Genomic DNA, 21104 nt, shown 5'->3' with positions numbered 1-21104 from the left:
GCAAGAAATGGAGTTATCCAGATGAGAGGATAAACTTACTTTAGTGACCCAATGGAAATGAATGTAGATATCCTATTAACAAAAGAGAACGTGACTATTAAACAGTGATTTACTACCGGTCTGCAGCTAATTTACAGGTAGACAGTTTCACTGAAGGTGAGGGAGCGTATGTAGGGAAAAGGTCAGATTGAAGGGAAGTAAGAAGGCTAAGAGTTTGGCAATAAGTATATGCTTTAGGAGGAAGTGAATATCAGTAATTGAGAAAGGGATACTTCTTAACTCGTTTCTCCATCCCTTTAAGAATTATTACTACCTGGGGTGCCTGACTGGCTCAATCGAAGAGCATATGACTGTTGATCTCGAGGTCATGAGGTCCAGCCCCACCTTGGGTGTAGAGATTACTTAAATATACTTAAAAAAAAGAATAATTAATACCTAATGGCACTTATGAGTTAGGCACTGTTCTAACAACTTTATGTGCATATATATATATATATATATAATCCTATGGAGGTTCTAGACATTTTGAAGCTAGGCCCTGCAGCTTCTCCTCAGGCTTCTTGGAACGCTCTGGTAGCTCAGAGCAGCCACATAAGAAGTCTCACCACCTCGCCATGCTGAAGAAGTTTCATGTTGACACTCTGGCTGACAGTTCCAGCTTTCCCGTCATCCCCATCAAGGTGTAAGATATGCAAGAGAAGCTCTCCAGACCAATCCACCTGCCTGCTGAATATCACTAAATGACCCTAGCTAATGCCACATGGGATAGAATAGCTGCCCAGCTGAGCCCTGTCCAAATTTCTTTCCCATAAAATGTGAGCTATAAGAAAGTGGTTACTTGGGGCGCCTGGGTGGCGCAGTCGGTTAAGCGTCCGACTTCAGCCAGGTCACGATCTCGCGGTCCGGGAGTTCGAGCCCCGCGTCGGGCTCTGGGCTGATGGCTCAGAGCCTGGAGCCTGTTTCTGATTCTGTGTCTCCCTCTCTCTCTGCCCCTCCCCCGTTCATGCTCTGTCTCTCTCTGTCCCAAAAATAAATAAACGTTGAAAAAAAAATTTAAAAAAAGAAAAAAAAAGAAAGTGGTTACTTAACAAAATACAAACAATGAGCTCGGTTCTCTCATTCTTGTTTTACAGATGGGAAAACCGAGGCACAGAGAAGTTACTTTATGCCAGGCACTATACAAGGCATTGAAGGTACAATTATCAATAAAACAGATACAGGCTTCTGCCTTAGCAGAGCTCACAGACTTCCTTGGAAGTCAGAAAAGTATCTTTAAAGTTTCATGAAAGTCAGGGCGCCTGGCTGACTCAGTTGGAAGAGCAGGCAACTGTTGATCTCAGGGTCATGGGTTCAAGCCCCACATTGAGTGCAGCGATTACTTACATAAATAAATAAGTAAACTTAAAAAAAAATTAAAGTTTCATGAAAATCATAAGGGGGCATGTAAAACTTGCTGTGGGAGCTCCTAGTTAGGGCCTCTACCCAATTCTAAGTGGTTGAGAGAGGGCTTCTTGTGCAAGTGACCTTTCAGCTGAGATCAGAATGATAAGTAAAAGCCAGTAAAGATTGGTGGGATTGGAGAGGAAGTGTTTCAGGCAGAGGGAAAAAAAATATATGCACAGGACCAGAGACCTCAGTGCACTTCAGGAATGTGAGGAATTAGTGTATGGCGAGAGTTTAGAGTTTGTGGTAGGGAGCATGGAAAGGTTGGGCTCAAGGGAGAAAGTCTCTGTAAACCGTACTGTAACATCTGCACCTTACTCTGAGGACAATGAGAAGCCTTCAAAAGGTTAAGTCAGGGGAGTAGCAGGGCATTTTTGTGCTTTAGAAAGGTCACTCTGGCTGCTGGGCCAGGAATGGACTGGAGGTGGGCAGGACTATATGCAAAGAGACCATTAGGAGGTTCTATTATCCAGGCGAAAGAGGATGATAGTTGTAGAGGTTAAAGGAAGTAGGTAGATTGAAAAGATTTAGTAATCAGTTAAATATGAGTAGTGAGAAAAGAGAGAAATGAAGCTTGGCTGCCAGGTTTCTGGCATGGATCAATTGGGTACACCCTGTATGTGCTGCCACAGCTGATAGTATTTTTCTTATCATAGTGATTATCACACTGTATTTTGTTATGAGAAGGCAGGAGCCATATTGGTCATCTTAAATGACAATGCCTAGCACACAGTTCCTGCCTAGCACGGGTGGCAGTAAGCATCCGATATTTATTGAACTTAAATTTAACTAAATAGTGGTGCTGGAGGAGAAACAGGTTTGGCCGGGGGCCGGGGGCCGGGGTGGGGGTGGGGAGGGGAGCTGACAAGTTCAATTTAGAACATACTATGTTTGGGGGCACCTGGGTGGCTCAGTCGGTTAAGCCTCCGACTTCAGCTCAGGTCACGATCTCGCGGTCCGTGAGTTCGAGACCCGCGTCGGGCTCTGGGCTGATGGCTCAGAGCCCGGAGCCTGCTTCCAATTCTGTGTCTCCCTCTCTCTCTGCCCTCCCCCATTCATGCTCTGTCTCTCTCTGTCTCAAAAACAAATAAACATTAAAAAAAATAATAAAAAAAAAGAACATACTATGTTTGTACTACTTTGAGCATTGTGAAATATCCAAATGGAGTTTTTCAGTGGACCATGGATTAAACTGGAGTTCCACAGAAAGATCCGGACTGGAGATAGGGTGCCCACTGGCACATGGAGGTCATTGAAGCTGGGGAGAGAATAAGACCACATAGAGTGTGTAGAGAGTGCAAAGGGCATAAGATCTTAGGCAGAACTCTGGGGTTTAAGGAACAACCAAAGTCCTTCCTTATGCAACAGAGAAGGAACTGCTAAGAAGGTAAGGACACCAGAAGTGTTTGTAGGAGAAAATAGTCGATTGTGTTGGCTGCTACTAAGATGTCAAGCAACATAAGGACCGCAGCGTCCCTGTAAAGTCAGGGGGGACCCTAGTGAGGAAGAACCTTGCAGAGGTGAGGGAGTGAGAGGAGAGAAATGGTGACCCCATATGTAGGTAATTCTTCCAAGAAGTTTGACTGTCAAGGCGCCTGGATGGCTCAGTCGGTTAAGCGTCCGACTTTGGCTCAGGTCGTGATCTCACAGTTCGTGGGTTCAAGCCCATATCAGGCTCCACACTGACAATGTGGAACCTACTTGGGATTCTCTCTCCCTCTCTCTCTCTGCCCCTCCTCCACTTGAACTTTCTCTCTCTCTCTTTCTCTCAAAAATAAAAAAAAAATGAAATAATTAAAAAAAAAGTTTGTAAAGAGGGTGGTAACTGAAGAGTACAGTAAAGGGAGATTCATCCAAACCTCCATCTAAAGGAGGCCATCTAAAGATGGCTGAGACTTGAATACGTTTAAAAGCTAAGGGGAAAGAGTCAATAAAGAGGGAGAGGATAAAGTGCAGGAAAGACAGCAGAAAAGATAGAAGAGGATGAGACTGGAACACTTAGAAAACACCGGATGAATGAATGATGAATAAATGGGATGAAGTTGATCACTATTTTGGAGGTGGGAAGGAATAGTTGAGGGGTAGGGTTCTCCGCATTTTGAAAGTGGAGCAAACTAAGGAGGAAGATATCACTGAGGCCCAATCCCAGTCCTGGGAACCAGCCCTCAGATCGCGTGTCAGGGGAGGAGAGTTGGCTCTCTGATGTCACCAAGGGGGAGGTGTACTCCCTACCTACCTCTCCAAAGCCAAACAGCCTCACATTGTGCAGTGGGGAAACTGAAAGAATGGGAAAATAAGAGTGGTTAGGTAAGGAGAAAGCCTCAGCATGTGTTTTAAAGCTCTGGCAACTGACAGAAGTCCATTCCCACCTTCCACCGAGGAAAAGCGGACAGCAGTGCCCCCTTCCTCCCTCCCCCCAAATGCTATTGTAGCACCTTGTGACCTTGTCCACAGGCCTTGATTCAACTGTAGCAAATTTATTGTCATTAGTTAAGATCTGTCTGTAAGCTCCAAGAGGGCCAGGGCTGTGTCTGTCTTCCTCTCTCTTATCTCCAGTGCCTGACACTGTTCCTTTCACACAGGAGGTGCTCAGCCAATCCTTAGTCACAGCATGAGTGAATGAACCCACACACTGAAGAAGGACTCCGCCCAAAGGGCTTTCCTACAGAGGGTTGTTTCAGGCCTCTCAGCTCCCAAAACACATCCTGGATTGAGAGGATGGTGGTATTTGCACCTTTTCCTCTAACTTGGAACCCCTCTGTGTTTCTCCCAGCCACTTTCTCTTCCTCTCTACTTTTGTCTTATTGTTATTGCTCTGGCTCTGTTTCTCTGTCTCTCTGTCTCTCAGAGTCTGCACAGGAAGCACGCCGCTTTAGGTCTGAGGCTATTGGTAACGGAAACATTGGTGCCTGTGTAAATTTCATAAAGGTCACAAACTTTTTTTATCTTTGTCGTTCGTTCCTGTCTCTGCCTGTGTTCTGTCTCAGACCTGATTCTTTCTCATCTTCTTGGGTCCAGCTCAAAAGTCCTGCCACCACCACCCAGGACCAGCTCCTGCTGCCTGTGGATTTGCTGATGGGCCTCAGAAGGTACTTGGAGGAAAATCACAAAGCTAGCCCCTCTCCTCTGATTTCCTGCCTTGCTGGCCTTATAGCTCTGCTGACCACATCCTCTCTCACCTTACTTATATAGTTCCTCACCAGTCACATCACCCAGGAGTTCTCAGCCCCCCAAACCTGTCACTGACACCCACCCAGGCTCTCTGCTTTACTCTCTGCTCTCATTCTGAGCTCCCTGACCTTACCTTTCCCCCAACACTGTTCTTGGAACCATGTCCCTCTGCTTGGAAGCAGCCAGTTGTGTCCTTTTCTGGATCTCCAACAGCTCTTTTTCCTACAGGTGACAGTACTGACCACAATGCTGTCAGGCCGGTGGTGGCCAAGTACCTGGGGGAGCCTCGGGCTGGGATCCCGAAACCCTTCTCAGGGATCCCAGCTCTGCGCCCTCTATGCCTTCACTTACACTGGGGCAGATGGCCGACAAGTGTCCCTGGCTGAGGGGGACAGGTTCCTACTGCTTCGAAAGACCAACTCAGACTGGTGGTTGGCAAGGCGCCTGGGAGCACCCTCTACTTCCCGACCCATCTTTGTCCCAGCTGCCTACATGGCAGAGGAATCTATCTCTTCCCAGAGACCAACCACCATCACCTCCAGCCAATCCCTCTGGATTCCTGGTAAGTACTCCCTTCACTTTCCTACCTCGCCAGCTTCTAGGAATTATTGGAAGGATCTCCCTCCCTCAAAGCTGACCCCCTTCTCTTATTTACCTCTGGTCAGCCTACTTTTCATTCCCATCACGGTGTCCCCCATTGCCCCTCCTCCTAGTCTCAAGCTTTCTAGGTCTCATGTACTTTTCCACAGCCTCCCCCGCTCTTGTCTTCCCCGTGAACCCCTGGGATGACTGATGCAGCCAATATCACCTCTCTGATCACCTGCCTCCCCCCCACTCTTCCCATTTCTCTGTTTCTAGGGCCAAAGTTGTTTCCTGGCTCCCTGGAGGAGCTGCACCTGTCTCAGGAACCCCCAGGCAGAGCCCAGGCCACCTCTAAGCAGCCTCCTCCTCTGCCCCCCAAAATGTGTAGAAGTGTCAGTGTTACCAATTTGAGGCCTACCCTTCTGAAGCCCTTTCAGGAAGGAGCAAGTGGAAGATCCCTCTCTCAGGAAAACTTGCTGACAGAGGCCAATGCTAACCCGGTGAGTCACAGTTCTTCTGAGTGCAGTCAGCAGTTATTTACTGCTGGGCCTTGTTCTAGGCACAATGGCAAACAAGGCAGACAGAATCTTTGCCCTCAAGGGATTTCCATGGAGGTGACAAACACACAAACCAATAACGGTTGGTATTGATAAGTGCCACCAAGAAGCATAAATATGGTAGGGAGTGATGGAGGGGATCTGGGAAGGCATCTCCGAGGAAATGACATGTAGTTGAATCTGAATGAGGAGGAAGAGACTGCCATGAACCAAACTAGGAAATGAGAAGGAGTTCTAGCTGAGGGATAGCAAGTAGCAAAGATCCTGAGGATACATGGAACCTGGCATGTGATAGAGGGACAGTTAGAAAGCCAACTAGCTATGTTGTTCTCTCTTCCTCCAGATTCCTGGCCCAGGGCAGCATTTTTCCTGTGTCCCATCTTGCCAGCTCAGGTCACCAACAAGTCCCATTTAGAGCTGTAACTCCCTTGCTCTTCCCGAAGACTCAGCTCCTCCCCTCTCTCTTACTTGCTAGTGGATGAAAAATGGCCCCTCTCTCATACTCCCCTAGCAGGGGTCTCTGACACCTCTCCCTCTCTCCCCTATCAATCCGGAGGATGTGAGGGTGGGGCACTCCCCTCAACCCTCCTCCCCCCCCCCCCCAGAAAAAGCCGGTTCCCCTTTCCTGAGGCCCTGGGGTAGGGGCGGGGTAGGGGAGGAGGGAAGTTGGCAACAGGAAGTGAGGAGAAAAGCAAAGACTAAGGGAGGGAGTCAAAAAAAAAAAAAAAAAAAAAAAAACCAACCAGCTGGGGACTGGGGTTTCTTCCCCAGTACCTGGGTCACCCCAGCCAGGAGCTGGGGGTAAGAAAACAGTGGGGGAGAGAGGAGGAGGTGGTTAGGTAGAGAGAAGATTGGGGACGAGCACAGGCAGAATAACTACCTTTTTCTTCCCCCTTTGCTGACAGGCAAGACCCCAGCCCCTCATGTCAGAGCACCCTGTGTACTGCAACCTAGTGGACCTTCGCCGCTGTCCCAAGTCTCCTCCCCCAAGCCCTGCGTGCCCCCCGCTGCAGAGACTGGACGCCTGGGAGCAGCACTTGGACCCTAACTCTGGGCGCTGCTTCTACATAAATTCGCTGACTGGCTCCAAGTCCTGGAAGCCCCCGCGCCGCACTCGCGTGCGAGAGATGGTGAGACTTTCCCTCCAGCTTGTTCCTTTGTCCCCTCAATCTCCTTCTTTTCCCTACTGAACCCCAAAGGAGTGTGTTTTCTCTCTTGGGCCCCATAAGAAAATTGTAAGAAGGGTGTTGAGACCGGGTTGAGGTGGCATCTGGTCGTAGCTTTACTCCCCCCATCCCCCAACCCCAGAACCTTGGCTCCATGGAGGGGACGCAGACCCGGAATAGGGGCAACGGTGTCCTGCAACCTCAGACAAAGGGCTCAGAATCTGAAACAGGGAACCCAGAACTGCTTGGCCCCCAGGTGAGACCCCCCCTTCCTGATCGCATGCAGGAAAAGTCATCTTTTTACTACTCTCTTTTATGCAAGACATTCTTCTTCCTTACCCATCACACCCCCAGCCTCTCACCCACATCCGCACGCTTCTTCCCCCTATAGCCAGGAACTCCGAAGTTCAAGTTTCCTCCACTTGTTCCTCCAATCCCCTCCCCCAGGGTTCACTCTCCCACTGCCAGCACACCTCCCAGCTCCACCCCTCAGACCAGCCAGCAGCCTTGCAGCCCACTCGACCTCTGCCGCAGGTCTTGGACGACCCCCATGTAAGTGTCCCATTTCCTTGTGCAGGCCAAGATCCTCACTGCCCTACCCCCCAATTCCTGCTCCTCTAGATACATCTTCCTCTTTCTGCGTGTTCGCGGGTATCCTCTCTTACCCAGTCTCCCCCATCCCCCAACTGTAAAGGACCTCACTCCTGGGACACCTCCTTGGGAACGCTGTGGCCGCCGGGGGGGGGGGGGGGCGCTGGGTGCCTTATTGATACCCCTCGCTCCACTTCTCAGGAGGTGGAAAAGTCGGGTCTGCTCAACGTGACCAAGATCGCCCAGGGGGGGCGCAAGCTCAGGTGACGAGAACCGGGAATACAGCTGGGGCTTGGGCGTCTAGATTCTGTATTGTGGAGCGGAGTGCCGGGAGAGCGCCCTCCCCACGTGATTCTAAATGACTTTTGCACTACTACCACTGCCGCCCCCCACCCCTGTAGGAAGAACTGGAGCTCATCTTGGGTGGTGTTAGCAGGTAACAGCTTGGTGTTCTACCGGGAGCCGCCGCCTGCAGCGCCCTCCTCAATCTGGGTGAGTGTGAGGGAGGGGAGGAGGGGGCGTGCAGGAGGCGCTTGGGCACTTCTACTCCCGCGAACTGTGGGGAGGAGGTGGGGAGAGGGAAGTAAAGGAAAGAGCACAGCCTCCCACGTCCTCGCAGTCCCCGGGGTGGGAGGGAGGCAATGAGGGGAACAGCGCCGTTGGCCTCAGTTTCTCCCAATTGCCAGGGACCAGCGGGTAGCCGACCCGAAAGCAGCGTGGACCTGCGCGGGGCAGCCCTGGCCCACGGCCGCCACCTGTCCAGCCGCCGCAACGTCCTGCACGTGAGTGCCCCTCCGCACGTCCCCAAAGCTCCACGCGACCCGAAAATGCGCTCCCAGTTTCCCGCGCGGGTGTGCTGCTCGGCCTCCCTGCTTTTTATGCCCCTTCCCTCTGACTGAAGCCCTTTCTCCGCTGGCGGCTCAGATCCGCACGGTCCCCGGCCACGAGTTCCTGCTGCAGTCAGACCACGAGACCGAGTTGCGAGCCTGGCACCGCGCGCTGCGGGCGGTCATCGAACGCCTGGTGAGCTGGATGGGAGGTGGCGGGACGGACCCCGGGCACAGGGAGTGGGGAAGAAACAGTAGGATTCTAGGCTGGTAGGAGGCTGGGTGGTCTCGGTGTAGTGCCCTGGAGTGGGGTGGGGGGAACGCGGAACCCCGGCAGCCGGTTAAGGTCTCCCTGCGTCGAGCTGAGGGTGCAGATTTCACTCTTCTCTCTCCCAACCTCCTACTCGCCCCGCCCCCCCCCCCCCCCCCCCCCCCCCCCCCGCCGTTCGGTGTGTAGGATCGAGAGAACCCCCTGGAGCTGCGTCTGTCAGGTTCGGGACCCGCAGAGCTGGAGGAGCTGAGCGGCGGAGAGGAAGACGAAGAGGAGTCGGTGCCGGTGTCCAGGCCACTGCTGCGGATCGGCGGCCGCGGGAGCTCTCGTGAGCGGCCCGGGAGGTCCTAGGGTGGGCGGGGCCCGGGAACGCGTCTCCGGGTTCCGTCCGGGCGTCGGCTCTCACGCCCTGGTTCCACCTGCCTCCTGCAGGTCGGTGTCCTGAAGGAAACGAGCAGAACCGCGTGCGGAACAAACTAAAGCGCCTTATCGCAAAGAGACCATCCTTGCAAAGCCTGCAGGAGCGTGGTCTGCTCCGAGGTGAGGTGGGCTGAGCCGGCCATCACCCTTCTCCTTCGTACTTGCTGTAATATATTTGCAGGCACTTTTATAGTCCTGATCTGGGCATCCGCCCGCTTTGCGGATGAGAAAATTTCAGTGAGCAGAGCTTCCCAGAACCAGGTCAGTGGTCTTCAGAGACCACTACTGTCCCCTACACCTGTTATTTTTTGGGGGGAAGGAGTGTACCTCCTAGAGTACAGGCCTAGAAAAGGCAGCCAGGAGGGCCAGCCCAACTTTAGGGTGAAAACCTGTGCTGAGAAGAGCTTCCATGGGCGATGCTGCCACTGCTTCCCAACTCGCCTCTTTGCTTCTCCAGACCAGGTGTTCGGCTGCCAGTTGGAATCACTGTGCCAGCGGGAAGGGGACACCGTGCCCAGCTTTGTGCGGCTCTGCATTGCTGCTGTGGATAAGAGAGGTCACTTTCCAGAGACCGCACAATCCACCCCTTCCAACAGGCCAAGGCCTGGAATTCCCCACCTCCCCCACCTTAGTCTCCCTCCTGCATTATTTCTCTCCACCCTTGGGTCTCTCACCAGTCCTCACCACATACAACTTAGAGCGGGAATCCTTATCTGCTCCCTGCCTCATCTCCTAGGTCTAGATGTAGATGGCATTTACCGAGTGAGTGGGAACTTGGCGGTGGTCCAGAAACTTCGCTTCCTGGTGGACAGAGGTGAGAAGACTTACGGGCGGGCGAGTGGTGGTACTAAGAATTTCATGCCTCAGAACCACAGGCGGTTCTGAATGAGGGAGCTGACAGAGCAGGGAGATCTGGCTAGAACTGCATGACTTAGCTCTTGATCTCTTCTCATGCATGTTGCAGAGCGGGCGGTCACCTCCGATGGGAGGTATGTGTTCCCAGAACAGCCAGGACAAGGTACTTACGTGGGAGGCTCCTTAGACCCTTAAAACATCCGACATCCTCCCTGCTCCCTGTGGATCTCCCCATGTCTTGCTCCTGGGAGGGTTGTCCCCAAGCCCACCTCTGCTGCCTTGACCCTCTGTGGACCTCCTAAGTATTCCTGTGGTCTTCCTTACCTGGATCTTCTCCCGAACTCCTGACCTCTCTGTCTTTGGCTCTCTCTGGACCTTCATAAGCCCTGAGCCCTTCTGCACATCCTTCTCCTCCCAGAGGGCCGATTAGATTTGGACAGTGCCGAATGGGATGATATTCACGTGGTCACTGGAGCACTGAAGCTTTTTCTCAGGGAGCTACCCCAGCCTCTGGTGCCCCCACAGCTGCTGCCACATTTTCGTGCTGCCCTTGGTAAGGGATGAGAGCTTTGGGTAATACCCTTGGTACGAGGGTGGGGCATGAAAGGTAAAAAATAGAGATTCCCTTACACTCTTCTATTTTATCCTGAGTACAAAGATGGAAAATAAATTTTTTTTAACGTTTTATTTATTTTTGAGAGAGAGTATGAGTGGGGGAGGGGCAGAAGGAGAGGGAGACACAGAAACTGAAGCAGGCTCCAGGCTCTGAGCTGCCAGCACAGAGCCTGAAGTGGGGCTTGAACTCGTGAACTGTGAGATCATAACCTGAGTTGAAGTCAGACGCTTAACCGACTGAGCCACTCAGGTGCCCCGATAGCTTTCAATTCCCGTGCCAACTCCAGTTGTTTTTTTGTGAATGGTTAGAGGGCTAAGTTAAAAAGAATGCTAAAGCTGCAGTTGAGGGGGCTGTCTGGCTGGCTGAGTCGTCAGTAGATCTTGCGACTCGATCTCAGGTTGTGAGCTCGAGCCTCATGTTAGGTGTAGAGATTTCTTAAAAATAAAATCTTGAAAAAAATTAAAGTTGCAGCTGGGCTCAGTAAAAAAGAAGGCAGTGGTAGATTAATCGTGTCTTCCATGGGCATGGGAAAGAGTAGTGAGTTTACCCCCCTGCCTAAGGATCTTCCTTGGCCTGGCCCCTATGCCCTTCCCTTCATTCTTTCTCTCTAGCACTCTCTGAATCAGAACAGCGCCTCTCTCAAATTCGAGAATTAATAGGCTCAATGCCCACGCCGAACCGTGACACCCTGCGGTACCTCCTGGAGCATTTATGCAGGTCAGGAAAACCGAATGTCTTTGTGCATGCTGAGGGAGGGTGGAGTGGGGCAAGCAGCAGGGACCCTGTTCAGATGCAGTAAAGGCAGGAAACACCTCCCTTCCTCACCTGTTTAGTGGGCAGATGGAGGAAACAGGCAACGTCTGTTGTCTGTTCGGGGCATCGAGTGGGGATCAAGAGAAGCCCAGGGATGCTTTGAGAGAAATGAGGGAGATTTAACCTCTCCCTTCCCTCTGCCTCTTTGTCTCCTGTTGGGACAGTGGTCATGGCTTATGTGGCTGACCCGGGCCTGGGTGGTGACTTCTGAAAGAGGATAGCCATTTGAATTAGAGTCTCCCAACCTGTGAGCAAAGAGGACTGTAGAGGCAGTCTCTGAAGCTGGGAAGAGGCGAACGTATCCTAGGTTGTATCTTCAAGTTGTGTCCTGAAGCTTTCTCTACTGGTCCTGTCTCCTTTGCCCTTGAGGCTCTCCGCTTGGTTTCCTTCAGCCACCACAGAGAGAGGTCCCAAGGCGAACTCTTTCCTGCTCACACCGTTGAAGGGTTAGATTTATTTGAAGTGATGAAGCTGCTGCCTTATAGCCCCTTCTCTTCACCTTTGCCCACAGGGTGATAGCACACTCAGATAAGAACCGCATGACCCCGCACAACCTGGGAATCGTGTTTGGGCCAACCCTGTTTCGCCCAGAGCAGGAGACATCTGACCCAGCAGCCCATGCTCTCTACCCTGGGCAGCTAGTCCAGCTCATGCTCACTGATTTCACCAGGCTTTTCCGCTGAACTGGTACAAGGAAGAAGAGAAAAGGTGTTCCTCCTGATCTCTGTTGGGTGCCCTTTGGTGGGGGTGGGGATAGTGGGTGTTCTGTTTTGAGGACATCCCATTAAACCCTGTGTCCCCCATATGAGTGTCTTTGTGAGTCTGACCTGAGGGATTTGGGAAGGGGCGAGGGAGCCTCCCTAAAGAGGGAAGTGGGTGGATTAAGCCCTGCTTCTCTTCTTTCCCTGTCATCACCCCTCCCCTAAGAGAGTAACTTGTAAAGCAGGGCTCTTTCTGATGCAGTTCCTTTATTATCCAGAAACAGTGTCATTATCAAATTCCTCCCCCAAACACATACAGAAGATGTACAGCCCCCACCCATACCCCCCATCCCTGGGGCATCCCAGGGGCTATGGCTCCTCCTCCCTACTTCTCTGTGGGGATGGAAACCCTTTAGGAAATGGATCTGTGATTACTGGGATGCCCCACTCTTTAGGCACTAGAGTTGAGGAATTGTGTCTCCCCAGGCAGGGATCCCAGTAAGATACTCATGTTGCCCACAGCCATGTTGGCGGGCCCGGAGGGAGGTGGGGTATGTTCAGAGCTGTCCCCTTGGTCATGCGAAGGAGGAGGACTCAGCCCCTGGGCCTCATCCAGAATAGCCACAAAGTCCAGCTGAGTGTTGTCAAGGTCAAGAGAGTCCAGAGGGTTGCACACCTGCCCTTCAGGAGGAGCGTACAAGGCAGGACCCCCTCCCAGCCTGCCCACCTCGGGATGACCACAGCTGGGGTTCGTGCCCCCTGCCTTGAGGGTCCCATAGCAAGTAGTCAGTGGGGGCAGAAGTCGGGGTGGTGCTGCTGCCCTATGGGAAGCCTTGTTTGCCCCCACTGCAAAATTTTCATGGCACGGTGGAGGGGTGGGATAGGAACCTGACTTGTGACTGGGCAAGTTAGGTGCAAAGCCAGGTCCATATGTGGCCAATGGGGCCTTGGCAGGACTTGGGCTAACCTGGGAACTCCCCAGAAACTTGGGACTCTGGTAGAGAGGTTCCTGGACTGGGAGATCTCCCCTGCCCCCACCCTCCCAGAGCAGTTCCTGTTGAGACTGAACATAATTACACACAAGCTGAGCCTTGAGTTGTCCTGTGGAGTGAGTGGGGGAATCAAAATCCAGGCCAGACCTGGGTTCTGAAGAGAGATAATCAGAGGGTGGCTGGGTATAGGCACCTGACTGGGGATACTGGGGAGGGGGAGGCTGGGGGTAGTGGGAGAACAGAGGCTGTGGGCGAGGAGGCCCCTCACTGGGGTGGGCATTGAGGCAGGGTGCCAATCCTGTGGAATCAGAACCCACTGGACACCCCTGTTCTGGCTTGACCTGCACTTGTCCATAATGTTCAAGACGAGGACACTGGCTGTAGACTCCAGCTGGAGCCTTGGGGCTTGGGTACAGCCCAGAGTGGGAAGGGAACTCACTCCATGGTTCAGGGGTGGGTTCAGGATAGGAGACCTGCTGGGGGCAGGGGTTTGGCCCATAGTTGGTGGGTGGACCAGGCCCAAGAGGCAGGGAGCCTGGACCCCTAGCTCCATAAGGCTCAGCCACTGCCCCCTCAGGTCCCCCATATCCCAAAGTATCAGTAGGTGGGAAGTCCATATAGGGGGTTAGACCACTGCCTATCATGGAGGTCCCACCTTCTGGCTCCTCCCGTAGCCCTCTGGTGTCCATGGCAACATTCTCAGTGATGCTGGGGGGCTGTGGTGAGTAGACAGTGGTTGGGAGTTGGGGATCAAAGTTCCGTCCTCCCCCTGCCACAGTGGGGGGGGTGTGGACACAACCCAAGCTCTTGAACCGCTGGACTCTGGCTGGGGCAGGACGATCAACAGCCCGGGCTGGGTCACTGGCCCTCCGGGTGACCCCTACATTGGGGTTGTATCCTGGATACTCAGCTCGGCTTCTCCAGGAAGGTGCGGGAAGATTCCCCATCTGATCCAGGTTGGCTGCTGCCGTGGGTGGGGTACCACCTCCCCTGGCTGAAGCATATCTTGCCCGGAGCAGGTAGTGCTGGGCAGGCGTGAGGCCGGGCAAAGAAGATGCCCCATTCTCTGGTGGGGAGCCAGGGGGGAAAGGGGAGGCCAAGGAGGAACGGCGGCTGACAGTATAAGCTGAACTGACACTGCTGGAGCTGCTGCTGCGGCGGTCAAGAGAAAGTGGGGGCCCCAGACGGTGGGACACAGGGGTGCCTACAAGTGATAAGGAGAAAAGACAGGATGGTCAGGGAGCCGTCTGCATCTCACCCTGCTTCCCTCATGGGGACAGCCTTGTCCCGGAATCCCAGCGACAGGCTCCTTAATGCTGACCAATCAGTTCTGTCTCCTCCCATGCCCTTTCTACATCTGGGTCACCAGGGATTCAGAACCACCATGAACAGTTGTATAGGTTGCACACTGCACAGCCCTAGGGGACCTAGGCATTCACATTATAGACTTTGTATATCGCAATTACCTGATAGATGGAAGGAAGCGTCTTGAGGAAAGGGGAACTTTTCCTAATTGTACAAAGGTATATAGGGCAGCCCTGAAGGGTGAAGTCCTCCTGACTTCAGAGGAGGTCCAGACCTCAGCCCAGCAACTATTCCCACACCCAGGTCTCACCAGTATGGGTCAGGCTGGGCAGTTTGAGGCCCCGGGGTCCTACTGGTCGAAGCTGATGTAGCTGGTCCAGTCTGAGGTTCTCAAGGCGGCGAAGGGTGGACAGACCGGTGCCAGCAATGCAAGGCCCCTCATCCAAGCTGGACAGGTCCTCAGTGCTGCCCCCCGCATTTCCAGTCATTTCCACACCACTATCTGTATTAGCTGCACTGCCTGCTGGGGAGTGGTCGCTGCTGCAGGACGACTGGGCTCCAGGGCTGGGCTGTGGCTTCTGTGGGGAAAATGAGGTCTGAGGGTGGCCCGTCTCCACTTCCCCCCAGTTCCCTAAGAAGAGCCTAGACTGGAGCACAGACTGCCTGGGTTCAAATTCGCACTTAGTTCTGTGACCTTGGACAATTTGTCTATGCCTGAGTTTCATCATCTGAAAATGCGGAAAATAAGCCCCTTTATCATGAAGTTGTGCGTATATGAAATTATAAACATATTACATGTGAATCATGCATGTAAACCATACATAAATTAGAGTAATATACCAAGCCCCATATAAGAGTTTGTTAAACCGATTAATTAATTACACTAAAATCTCTCAATTTGGGGTAGCCCAAGGAGCACCACTGGCACAAGAGACTAGAGGACTGTGCACAGAAGAGTGATTTACAGAAGACATGGAAGAGTTGGAAGGGACTAGAAGAACGTGGGCCGGGCAGATGGGGCGTGGAGGCAGGGGTCACCCAGGCCGGCTCACCACGGTGCCCTCCGGCACGGTCAGTCTGCTCTCTTCCCTGATGGGGCCTCCATCCCGCTCCCTCTTGGGCTCCACTGTGGAAAGGGATGATGCCCTGGGCAGGGGGCCATCTCCTCGGTGCCGCTTGGTCACATGGGCATCAGGACCGTGCACTGTCTTGACATGTTTCCGAAGTGAGCTGGGATCTGTGTAGCGTTTGGTGCAGCCGGGGAGCTTACACACATACGGCTTCTGTTGAGTGGACAGTGAAGACAGCAGGCAAAGAAATCAAAGCGGGAGAGTGCAGAAGGAACGGGAAGCAGAGGTGGCATCGAGTAGGGACGAGGGGATCAGGGAGAAATGCACAACGCCCGAGGAACTAAGGAGAGCGGGACCCTTGGAGTGAAAAACAAGAGGGTCAAGGGGAAGATTAGGAAAACTGACAGCCCCGATCCGTGAGGCCTCATAAAGTCAGGAGTTGAAGGGACCAGGTGTCTCCTCCAGTTAGAAAGGGTCTATTTAGGTTGGCCCTTTGGCTGGTTAGAGGTAGGGGGGTGGGGATGGTAAGTGGAAATTCTTGGTTTCCGAAAGGCCTTATCCAGGTGAATTAAGTTGTAGGGGGCAGGGGTGGGGTGGGGACTCACCTCTGTGGAACGGGTGCTGGGCTAAGGGATTTCTTACGGGGGAATCTCCCCAGTAGCTGGCTTCTCAAGTGGGGAGGGTCTTTTAGGTGGGGCATTCACCTCATTGGAGTGGGTCCGATTCTGGTGCTTGGCTCGGTCACTGGCATTGCTGAAGGCTTTACTGCAGCCCTCGTGCTCACACATGTATGGCTTCTCACCCGTGTGTGATCGCAGGTGTGTCTTCAGATTTTCAAGGCGTGAGTATGACTTCCGGCACCCCTCAAACTAGGGGATGTTGGGGTCAAAAGATAGCTCTCAGACAGAAGGACATGGAGATTAGAAGAACTGTAAACCTCAAAAGGGATGTGCATTAGAGAATATAACTCAAGATGGGAGAGCAGTTCCCAAAATTCAGGGACAAGGGCAGGCAAGAGCTGGAGAAACAAGAAGCTAGGGTCACTCTGGCTGCAGGGACACGGAGATGAGGCAATGAGCATCTCCTGGTCAAGCCGGAGCAGATCTCCCTGTACAAGGATCTGAGACTGCCTTAGGATGGGGTCATTCGGGGAGTGTATTACGTCCTTGACACAGAGCTTCTCCCTTCTCCGTTAGGTAGAGTGGTAGGCACAGTGCTGAGGGCCCAGAGTACTTTCAGGGGCCCACAAAAATGTTTTAACCTCTTTTATTTTTATTTATTTATTCGAGAAAGAAAGAGAGTATGCACACTTGGGGGGAAGGGGCAGAGGCGAGAGAGAGAGAAAGAGAGAGAGAGAGAGAGAGAGAGAGAGAGAGAGACTCAAGCAGGCTCCATGCCCAGCGGGGTTCGATCCCACAACCATGAGACCATGATCTGAGCTGAAATCAAGAGTTGGATGCTCAACCAGCTAAGCCACCCAGGCGCCTCTGATTTCTTTTAATTAAAAAAAATTTTTTTAAGGTTTATTTATTTTTGAGAGAGAGAGAAAGGGCACAAGTTAGAGAGGGGCAGAGAGATAGGGAGACACAGAATCTGAAGCAGGCTCCAGACTCTGAGCTGTCAGCACAGAGCCCGATGCAGGGCTCGGACTCACGGACCGCGAGATCTGAGCCGCAGTCGGACGTTTAACCAACTGAGCCCCCCAGGAGCCCCTCTAATTTCTTTTAAAAGCAAGGGAAAAATAGGGGCGCCTGGGTGGCGCAGTCGGTTAAGCGTCCGACTTCAGCCAGGTCACGATCTCGCGGTCTGTGAGTTCGAGCCCCGCGTCGGGCTCTGGGCTGATGGCTCAGAGCCTGGAGCCTGTTTCCGATTCTGTGTCTCCCTCTCTCTCTGCCCCTCCCCCGTTCATGCTCTGTCTCTCTCTGTCCCAAAATAAATAAACGTTGAAAAAAAAAAAAAATTTTTAAAGCAAGGGAAAAATAACTTTTAGGTCCAGGGAATGTCCTAATATGCAATATCAATATGTTTGTTTTTATACTAACACAGTCATAATATACAGTTTTTAAATACTTGTTTATGGAGGAAGTGGCCAATGAAGGCAAAAGTGCCTAGGATCCATGAGAGTCCTATGAGCTCTGCCTTGGTGGGGAGCCCCAGTTCAGGGAGGGACCCTGAGCTTGGAAAGTGGGTGCCTCACCGTGCATTTGTGTGGCTTCTCGCCCGTGTGTCTGCGCATGTGGACCACCAGCATATACTGGGCTTTGAAGGGCCTCAGCTCCCTGGAGCAGCCCCCCCAGTGGCACACGAACTCTTTCCGCTCCCCATGGATGTGCTCACTGTTGATGTGCTGAAGGAGGAGACACAGAGGCTCTCTGAGGTTCCCTTATGCCATCAAGATGCAAAACAGACCTTCCCTTGACCTCCCCATCCCACCATATTCCCCCAAGGCCTCACTTCCCAGGGGGAAGGGGCAGAGAGAACATCAGAGCCCGCCTCTCAGTTCTTCCAGAGTTTCTAAAACAAAGCTATAGCTCCTGAGTTTCTGCCTGCTGCACCAGGCACTCAACCTCTGACCTCAGGATCCTGACCTCCTGCCCTTAGCCTGATTCCACAAGGTCCCACCAGAATGTCCTACAAGATCCAGCCAGCATTCCTGTTACCCCCTGGGGCTCACGTGCACCAGCTGCTCCTGGGAATCAAATTCCTGGCTGCAGCCATCCCAGCGGCAGTCAGTCTCATACACGGATTCAGGCTCAGGCTTTTCCTCTCTCTCCAGGTCCTCCCGCCCATCCAGCATCCCCAGCAGGGGATCCTAGGGCAGAAGATATGATCCTAGGGTCACTCGGGTGACGGCTTTTGTTTAGCTCAGGCTTCAGAGGCAAAGTCAGCCCCTCTTACCTGTGTGCCTGTGGAGTTGGGGCTGGACATATCACCCTCCAAGGGCTCCTCTGGGCACTTGCTAACCATCAGGTCCAGCTCAGACTTCAGCTTCCCCAAGGGAAGAGGTGAGGGTGATGAAGGTAGAAGTGGGCAGAAGGAAGAGGGAGCCCAGCCAGGTCTTCCTGCCCTGAGTGCCCCCACCCAAGCAGCTGGAACCCCTGGGTTTAGAAGAGACTTCCTCCTCAGACTGCACTGGGATGGGCAAAAGGTGGGGGATCTCATTTGGAAGAGTAGGATTCAGCCCCAACATGTGAACCCCGGCAACAATACCCCTTTATTTCTCTGCTGCTGAAAACTTTTATATCCCCTGTCCTTCCTTCACCTTGCCCCATAAAGTCCACCACCACCCGCTCTGAGCTGAGGGAAACTGAGTGGCGACATGAGGACTCTCACCTGGCAAGTTGGGAGGGGTCCCCGGGACTGAGGATGCGGCATCATCCCACCCTGGGTGGGGTCATGGGGACCACAGGGCTGGACCCCGAAGGAAGGCGAGGTCCCTTTTTGGTGATTCATCTGGGGTGGGAATCCCAGAGATGGGCTGAGGAGGAGGAGGAGGAGGAGACGGAGTTACTTAGGACTGTCAGCTCAGAAAGTTGCAGGAGTTCTTGGGCTATTTGGAATGTTTCGGAAAGATGGTATGGGAAGTGGCTGAGGCAGTTCCAGGGAAGTGCTTTGGAGGGCTTGAGGCTTTTAGTAGGGTTTGGTAGGGTCTTTAGGGGGGCCTCTTAGCCCAAGGCTATCTGCACCTCATGGTGCTGATGGAGAGGTGACCATAGGAGCCCCCGGGAGATGCACAGCGTGAGTTGATGAAGGCCACAAGGGAGCTGGGGGAGGTGCGGATAACTGTCTGCAGGTCCAGGCTGGCGTCGGACAGAGGTGAGATGGAGAGTGCCCGCTTCTTGGTCAACTTGACTGCACTTCGGGGAGGAGGAAAGAGTGTGGCTGGGGCAGGAAACAGGGAAGACAGCTATAGTAAATGGGGCGTGTGTCTCCATACACCCAACCCATGGGTCCTGATTCAAACAAAAAATGACACTTGACTCTGCTTTGCCCTACTGATGCCATCTGTGACTTCTTGATCATGCTCTGACCCCTTGCTCCGATCTCCAAGCATTTCCTCTTCCAAGTTAGAGCCCCTGCCCACCCCCCACCCACTCTTTTATTTGGGACAAGTCCCAGAGGGGCAGAAAGGGAAGAGATATTGCTTGAGGCCTCACCCTCAGTGCAGCTGTTGGTCTCCCTGGCTGGCCCATAACTGTGGGGGCCAGACATGAGGTTGGCCTGATGGCAGAAGGGCAGACCGGGCAGTCCTAGAAAAGAGAGAGGGCCAGAATGAGTAATAGGAATGGGGGACACGTAAGGCCTCACGTTGAAACCCCAGGAAGAGGCCTGATCTCATATTCCAAGCCTCTACGACACGAAGCCTCAAATCTTCTTATGGATTGGAAACTGGCATGGGGTAGGAAGTGGAAGAGGGACCCCTGAGGCTGACTGAGAGAGCTGCCAGTCCTCAAGACCCAGAGATTGGTATTTGCACTGACCTTCTGTCCCCATGCTGGGGGCCTGACTGGGGAGGGGCCGGAGACAGCAGGGCTCGCCATAGCTACTGACTGGCGGTGGGGTCATCGAGTTGAACATGGTGTCTCAGAGGCGAGTGTGGGGACACTGCAGGAGGGGAAGGGAGATCTGCAAGTTATAAAGGCGGGAAGGAAACAGGGAAGGTCAGATAACTAAGTCAGGTATAGAACCCCAGGCAGAGTCCCTCTAAGACAACTGCCACAGGAAATCAAATTGAATCGAGCATCACACAGACAGGGTGAGGGTAAGAAAAGAAGTCCCAAAGAGGCAGAGGCACTCTTGGGGATCTTTGTGGGAACTGAGTGGGATCTTTGCCTGGGTGGTCTGTGCGAGTGCGAGTGTGTGTGGGGGGTGGTGGGGGAATGTCATGGACTAATTGAGCCTATATGAGCCTCAAGCGATTTTATACCATGGGGCCTCTATTGCTTCTTGCTGTGACAATGGGCCAGCTTTGAGGGGTGGGATGGGGGAACTCATGCTGAGCATCTAACTTCAAGCGCTGCGAAGCCCCTTTTCCTTTCCTTCATTTGTTCCAGCCCGGGGACAACCCGTCCACAATTTCTCCAGTATCCAGCAGAGGGAGCTCTCGCCACAGCCCAGACTGAGCGGCTGATTGGGGCCCGGAGGGAGCAAGGAAGATCTGCCTTTTTCTCTCTAAGGCAGAAACTGTGTATAGAAGGGGATAAGGTTTCTGAGGGAAGCCTCCCGGGTCTGTTGAGTACAAAGAGTGGAAACTGGTGTTATTCTGGGGTGGTTTGAATCTGGGCACCCATCTAATTCTTTTGGTCTGTTTGGGGGAAACAGGAAAGGGACTGTAAGAGAAGGCTTTGGAAGAATGAAAAAACAAAGTCACCATCCATTAGAGAAGAGTTGTGAGGGAGGAGAGGGTGCTGCTGTCCGCTCTTCTCCTCAAACTCCAGTTTTTGTTCCACCCCGGGTTTTCTGGTCTCCCGGGACTGAGGGTGGGGTGGGGCGGGGTAGGGTGGAGAACGACCGGGAGCGGGCCGGCCGGCGCGGTGGGTGATCCCGGGATGCTGGGATTTAGGGTGAGGGCGGGGTAAGATGGGGAGCGGAACCCGGACCCCAGGACCCAGCCCAAGCTCCACAGCCTGGGTTGTATGCTTCCTAACTCCTCCTTTCCCTGCGGAGAGCTGGATCCCGCATCCAAGACCTCCCAACTCGACCTTGGCACTATGTGTGTGTGGG

At 53.1% G+C, this 21104-nt stretch overlaps 2 protein-coding genes across 6 annotated transcripts; one reads left to right on the top strand and one right to left on the bottom strand.

Annotated features, from left to right (window-relative positions):
- Positions 1-4436: 4436 nt before the first annotated feature.
- On the top strand, positions 4437-12115 carry ARHGAP9 (Rho GTPase activating protein 9). Of its 5 annotated transcripts, none has more exons than XM_030323023.2 (17): positions 4452-4532; positions 4843-5176; positions 5473-5696; positions 6659-6883; positions 7062-7175; positions 7367-7471; positions 7712-7773; positions 7912-8002; positions 8197-8292; positions 8435-8533; positions 8795-8936; positions 9041-9148; positions 9486-9842; positions 9993-10046; positions 10302-10436; positions 11111-11216; positions 11824-12115. In XM_030323023.2, the coding sequence occupies exons 2-17, from the start codon at positions 4861-4863 to the stop codon at positions 11993-11995; spliced, it is 2406 nt and encodes an 801-aa protein (XP_030178883.1). In that variant the 5' UTR covers positions 4452-4532; positions 4843-4860; the 3' UTR covers positions 11996-12115. The 5 variants fall into 5 exon arrangements, with proteins under 5 accessions (XP_030178886.1, XP_030178884.1, XP_030178883.1 ...); XM_030323025.2 differs by lacking the exon at positions 4452-4532 and having other exon boundaries at positions 9486-9584; positions 9765-9842; XM_030323024.2 differs by lacking the exon at positions 7712-7773 and having other exon boundaries at positions 4448-4532; positions 7311-7471.
- A 349-nt stretch (positions 12116-12464) lies between these two features.
- Positions 12465-19985, bottom strand: GLI1 (GLI family zinc finger 1). Its single transcript, XM_032593999.1, has 11 exons — positions 19862-19985; positions 19538-19630; positions 19067-19262; positions 18714-18858; positions 18279-18368; positions 18055-18192; positions 17578-17727; positions 16085-16249; positions 15363-15593; positions 14621-14888; positions 12465-14209 (listed from the first exon to the last, which is right to left on the bottom strand). Exons 1-11 carry the CDS (start codon positions 19956-19958, stop codon positions 12465-12467), a joined length of 3318 nt encoding a protein of 1105 aa, XP_032449890.1. The 5' UTR covers positions 19959-19985.
- Between the last annotated feature and the right edge of the window lie 1119 nt (positions 19986-21104).

This window comes from Lynx canadensis, chromosome B4 (genome assembly GCF_007474595.2).
Source record: "Lynx canadensis isolate LIC74 chromosome B4, mLynCan4.pri.v2, whole genome shotgun sequence".
Lineage (NCBI taxonomy): Eukaryota > Metazoa > Chordata > Mammalia > Carnivora > Felidae > Lynx > Lynx canadensis.
This window is presented reverse-complemented; position numbering and strand designations above follow the sequence as displayed.

Excerpts from the sequence above, each read along its gene's own strand:
- ARHGAP9 (XM_030323023.2), top strand. The coding sequence starts at position 4,861 with ATGCTGTCAGGCCGGTGGTGGCCAAGTACCTGGGGGAGCCTCGGGCTG. Across the intron at positions 6,884-7,061 it reads GCACTCGCGTGCGAGAGATG|AACCTTGGCTCCATGGAGGG; the intron begins GTGAGACTTTCC and ends CCCCAACCCCAG. Across the intron at positions 8,534-8,794 it reads GGGCGGTCATCGAACGCCTG|GATCGAGAGAACCCCCTGGA; the intron begins GTGAGCTGGATG and ends TTCGGTGTGTAG.
- GLI1 (XM_032593999.1), bottom strand. The coding sequence starts at position 19,958 with ATGTTCAACTCGATGACCCCACCGCCAGTCAGTAGCTATGGCGAGCCC. Across the intron at positions 18,369-18,713 it reads GACCCCTCCCAACTTGCCAG|CTGAAGTCTGAGCTGGACCT; the intron begins GTGAGAGTCCTC and ends CCCTTGGGGAAG. Across the intron at positions 14,210-14,620 it reads GCCCAGCCTGACCCATACTG|GCACCCCTGTGTCCCACCGT; the intron begins GTGAGACCTGGG and ends TATCACTTGTAG.